A 5,532-nucleotide genomic window follows, 5' to 3' on the forward strand; every position below is an offset into this window, starting at 1 on the left:
CTGAAGTGTATTGCCTCCTGTAATCTTGAGAACTTGCTCACAGCAAGGAGATGTGCAAAGCAGTGGCCAAATAACCTGTTGAAACCCTGTTGAGTGATGGATTAGCATCGGCCAAGATACCAGGAGGGATCCTTTGCTCTTTGACAAACAGGGTGGCTGGAGCTGACAGGTGTGCATCTTGCCCCAAAAGACAAACGCCAAGTGTCAGGTCTTGGGCCACACATTCCCAGAGTTGCTGATTGGTGTCCAATTAGCTATCCTCAGCAAGATCAACATTCAGAACATTTCAGTGGTGTGTGGGAAGGATTCAGAGAACAGCAGAACTTTGAATTGTCTTTAGTATCTTCCGCTTGAATCCAAAGGATTGGGTACTGCTTTCAGATAGTTAATGGCACAGATAGAGCCATTTCTTCATGGTTTAACTGAAACTCTTGTAAACTGACTGCACGGCTTCCTGTTAATCTTTAGCAAGCTCCAGATCAACCATAATTCATTGGGCGTCACTCGGTGAACAACCATTAATCCTCGGTAAATGCATGGGTCGTATGGAATATTCCCATAAGTACGGAAGCCTCTGTGAGCAATCACTTCAATTTTGGCCCTCTGTGCACATATTCCCACAAAAGCATCATCAATGGGAAAGAGCTCCTCATCCTCAGCGGCCTTGTGTAGTTTGAAGATTGACGTTCCAGACAACAGGTAACCACCCCCGCCAGCATAGGGAGGGTAAGGTTTTTTGCCGTATAGAAAAAGTGGGATGAAGTACTTGCTATGCTCTGCTCTCGTTGGGTACCAGTTTTGGAAGACATCCCCGACGTAAAGATCATGGGAAGGATTGTATTCCTTTAAATATTCCACAACATTGTCCACGTTAACAAACACATCGTCGTCACCCTTGAAGACAAACTTCACAGATCGGCAGTCCTGGGAGAACCACTTCCAGAAAAGGGTCTCCTTCAGCGTGACGTTGAAGAAGGACTCGCGAAAGCCCCATTGGATGATGTCATTGTATTGCTTGCTCTCATGGTCAACCAAGGCCTGCACAGCCTGAGAGCGGATCTGACTCTCTGTGAGGCCCAGGAGGAAGACGCGGCGCACCACTGCCCCTCCAACAATCCGCTCCTGCCCCCATGTGCTGCGGATAGATGCCCGCCGGTCTGCATGCTCTGCCAGCGACTTAATTGCCAATAGCAGGAAGGTGTGTTCCCCATCACAGCTGGCAGCCCTGCACAGGAGGGGGAACTCCCTGCAGTGTCGGTACATCATGAAGTCCTTGTAGATTGGCTTGAGCTTGGAGGTCAGACTGTTGTAAGCCAGGTTGGGATGGCAGGGGCCTGGAGTTGGCTCTGCTCTGGGCTGATCAATGTGCGCCTCAGCCTGAGTCACATTACTGGAATTCATTGCAGCTGGCGGAACCTTGGAACGCCACATGAACTTGTCGAGGTACGACAGGATCTCTACTTTCTTCTTCGTGATGATCACCGGGTTGTATAAAGTGAAACCAACTATGACCACAACTGAAAATACCAGGATGCCTTTCATTCCACGTGTCAACACAGCGACGGTCATAACTGTAGCTTGAGAGGGAAGAAAAGATACAACTTGAAAATTTATTCATAAGAAGACATTATGGTTGGGAATTATGAAAAGCAATAGGTATTGATTTCTGATTTAGAGTTCTTCCAAAACTGCAGAAGGCATATTGGACTGAAAATGCTTAGGGGAGGCAATTGCATGGGAGTGTTATCACTAGACTCAGGTAAACTACTGAGGGCCTGAGTTCAAATCCTACCATGGCAGGAGGTGGAGTTTAAATGCAATAATTAAAAACAAATCTGGAATGAAAAGTCTACTGATGACCATGGTAATCATTGATTGGTGGAAAAACCCATCTGGTTTGCTAATGTCCTTCAGGAAAGGAAATCTGCCATCCTTGCCAGTCTGGCCTACATGTGGATCTAGACCCATAGCAATGTGGTTGACTCTCAACTACCCCTCAGTTAGGGATGGACAATGGATACTAACCTGGTAAGTTTCACCCTCATCTTGGGAATGAAAAAAAAATTGTTTTTCTCTCCACAGCTGGTCAAGCCTGGTGAGTTTCTTCAGCAATTTCCATTTGATTTCAATAGAACCTTCAATAGTAAAGGCCATTCAGCCCATCAAAGATCACTGTACAGAATCAAATGCAAACTATTGTGTTTGAATATAATCCACCTCAAAACAAATGCAATTAATTCACTATTTTGATCTCTAATATGTGGAACATCATGGGAAATGAAGTTTTCTTCATAACCTCCAATTCTACTTTGTAGTCAACTGATTTCTATAATCTATTTCTTCAAATACTTTAATTCATTCAAATGTCATGATTCACTATGTTCCAGGGCCCCAATGGGATAGATACTCCCTGTTCTGCTTCAGACATGAACCTCAGGTTTGGTCTCATTACAGTTCACCACTAGATATTGGAAGCTTTCATCTTTTTATCCATTTATGGGATATAAGCATCATTGACTGGGCCAGCATTTATTACCTGTCTGTAGTTGCTCCTGAATAGGTGGTAGTGAGCTTCATTCTTAAACTGTTGCATCCACCTACTGTGGGTTGACCCACAACTAAGGAAGGAATTCCAGGATTTTGACCCAGTGACAGTGAAGGAATATATTTCCAAGGCAGGGTGGTGAGTGGCTTGGAGGGCAACTTGAAGGTGGTGGTATTTTCCCACATATCTGCTGCCCTTGTCCTTCCAGATGGAAGTGTTCATGGGGTTGGAAGGTGCTGTCTGAGGATCTTTGCTAATTTCTGCAGTGCATCTTGTAGATAATACACACTGCTGCCACTGAGTATCGGTGGTGAGGGGAGTGGATGTAATGCCAATCAAGCGAGAGCTTTGTCCTGGATGGTGTCAAGCTTCTTGAGTGCTGTTGGAGCTGCACCCATCTGGGCAAGTGGGGAGTATTCCATCACACTCCTGATTTCTCCCTCGATGGTTGGCAGACTTTTGGGAGTCAGGAGGTGAGTTATTCACTGCAGATAGCCTAGCCTCTGATCTGCTCTTGTAGCCACTGTGTTTATGTGTATATTCTCTGTTTACAACGGTTTAGTTTTCTATATCAGTGGCTGTAAGAAAAGAAAAATGTCAGAATGTTTAACAAACAGTTCGATGGTGAAGAAGGAAGACTTGACAATCACTTTGGATGCATAAATAAAATGGAGTGATTAACTTTATTCATGTGTAAAAATGGGTGGCACAGTGGTTAGCACTGCTACCTCATAGCACCAGGGACCGGGTTTGATTCCAGCCTCGGGTGACTGTCTGTGTGGAGTTTGCACATTCTCCCTGTGTCTGCATGGGTTTCCTCCGGGTGCTCTGCTTTCCTCCCAGAATCCAAAGATGTGTAGGTTAGGTGAATTGGCCATGCTAAATTACCCATAGTGTCCAGGGATGTGTAGGTTAGGTAGCTGGGGTAAATGTGGGGTAGGGGACTGGGTCTGGGTGGGTTGTGCTTCAGAGGGTCAGTGTGGACTTGTTGGGCAGAAGGGGCTGTTTCCACACTGTAGGGATTGTATGACTAATCTTCATAAAATATATTTAAAATTGATTCTCTGATGGTATGCTGACAAGACCAGTATTAACTGACTATCACAAATTTTAATTGCTAAATTGCCTGTAGTGTTAGGTGAAGGGGTAAATGTAGGAGTATGGGTAGGTTGCACTTCGGTGGGTCGGTGTGGGGCCGAAGGGCCTGTTTCCACACTGTAGGCAGCACGGTGGCACAGTGGTTAGCACCGCTGCCTCACAGCGCCTGAGACCGGGTTCAATTCCCGACTTAGGCGACTGACTGTGTGGAGTATGCACGTTCTCCCCGTGTCTGCGTGGGTTTCCTCCGGGTGCTCCGGTTTCCTCCCACAGTCCAAAGCTGTGCGGGTCAGGTGAATTGGCCATGCTACTATTGCCCGTAGTATTAGGTTAGGGGTATGGGTGGGTTGCGCTTCGGCGGGTCGGTGTGGACTTGTTGGGCCAAAGGGCCTGTTTCCACACTGTAAGTCTAGTCTAGTCTAGTCTATTCATTCACGGGACGTGGGTGTCATTAACCCTGGCCATTTATTGTGCATTCCTAAATGCCCTGGAGCAAGTGGCAGTGAGCTGCCTTCATGAAACATTGTATGCCATGCAGTGTAGGTACACCTTCTTCGGAACTAATGGTAGCTAAGAAAAGATTGGTATATGTATTGAAGATGTGGGCGGCACGGTGGCACAGTGGTTAGCACTGCTGGCTCATAGCGCGAGAGACCCGGGTTCAATTCCCGACTCAGGCAACTGGAATGTGTGGAATTTGCACACTCTCCCCGTGTCTGCGTGGATTTCCTCCGGGTGCTCCGGTTTCCTCCCACAGATCCAAAGGTGTGCAGGTGAATTGGCCATGCTAAATTGCCTGTAGTGTTAGGTGAAAGGGTAAATGTAGGAGTATGGGTAGGTTGCACTTCGGTGGGTCGGTGTGGGGCCGAAGGGCCTGTTTCCACACTGTAGGTAATCTAATCTTTAAAAAAATGTGATGGGAGGGGTGAGGAGTAAACAGTAGGTGGAGCTTGGGAGAATCAATAGCTGCTATTAGGGACCATTCTGAGGAAGGATTACCAGAACTGAAATGCTGACTCTGCTTTCTCTCTACAGATACTGCCTGACCAACTAGTTTTTTCCAGCAATTTCTGCTTTTGTTTCTGATTTCCAGCATCTGCAGTACTTTAGTTTTTATTTGTGGATGGAGCGAATATTGGAGACAGGAGGAGTGCTAATCAAATGGCCTTGATCATCTGCCCGAGATGGTGTATTTCCTGAGTGCTGTTGGAGTAGCACTCATTCAGGCAAGTGGGGGATAGTCCATCACACTCCTGCCTTGTGCTTTGAGAGGCTTTATGGAGTCTGGAGTTGAGTTACTTGCTGCAGGAGCTGACCCGCTCCTGTAGCCACTATATTTATAAGGCTAACAAAATCAGAAAAGGTTAGCAAGTCTGGCAGCATTTATGGACAGAAATCAAAGTGAACATTTCAGGTCGAGTGACCTTTCTCAGAACTTTGTACGGCTAGTCCAGTTCAGTTTCTGGTCAATGGTAATCCCCAGGATATTGATAGTCAGGGATTCAGTGATGGTAATGCCATTAAATGTCAAGTGGCATTTAAGTGCACTGAATATAGGAGTTGTGCTGTACAGGACACTGGTTAGACCACTTTTGGAATGCTATGTGCAATTCTGGTCTTCCCTCGTATAGGAAGGATGTTGTGAAACTTGAAAGGGCTCAGCAAAGATTTAAAAAGATGTTGCCAGGGTTGGAGGGTTTGTGCTATAGGGAAAGGCTAAATATGCTGGGGCTGTTTTCCCTGGAGTGTCGGAGGCTGAGGGGTGACCTGATAGAGGTTAATAAAATCATGAGGGGTATTGATAAGGTAAACAGGCAAGGTCTTTTCCCCAGGGTAAGGGTGTGCAAAATTAGAGGGCATAGGTTTAAGGTGAGAGGGAAAAGGCTTAA

General features: G+C 46.2%; 1 protein-coding gene across 1 annotated transcript; it reads right to left on the reverse strand.

Moving 5' to 3' along the window:
• Positions 1 to 411: 411 nt before the first annotated feature.
• LOC132820901 (N-acetyllactosaminide beta-1,3-N-acetylglucosaminyltransferase 4-like) lies at positions 412 to 1,569 on the reverse strand. The gene has a single exon (XM_060833261.1). It carries the CDS (start codon positions 1,567 to 1,569, stop codon positions 412 to 414), a length of 1,158 nt encoding a protein of 385 aa, XP_060689244.1.
• Positions 1,570 to 5,532: the final 3,963 nt, after the last annotated feature.

Source organism: Hemiscyllium ocellatum, chromosome 1 (assembly GCF_020745735.1).
Source record: "Hemiscyllium ocellatum isolate sHemOce1 chromosome 1, sHemOce1.pat.X.cur, whole genome shotgun sequence".
Classification (NCBI taxonomy): Eukaryota; Metazoa; Chordata; class Chondrichthyes; order Orectolobiformes; family Hemiscylliidae; genus Hemiscyllium; species Hemiscyllium ocellatum.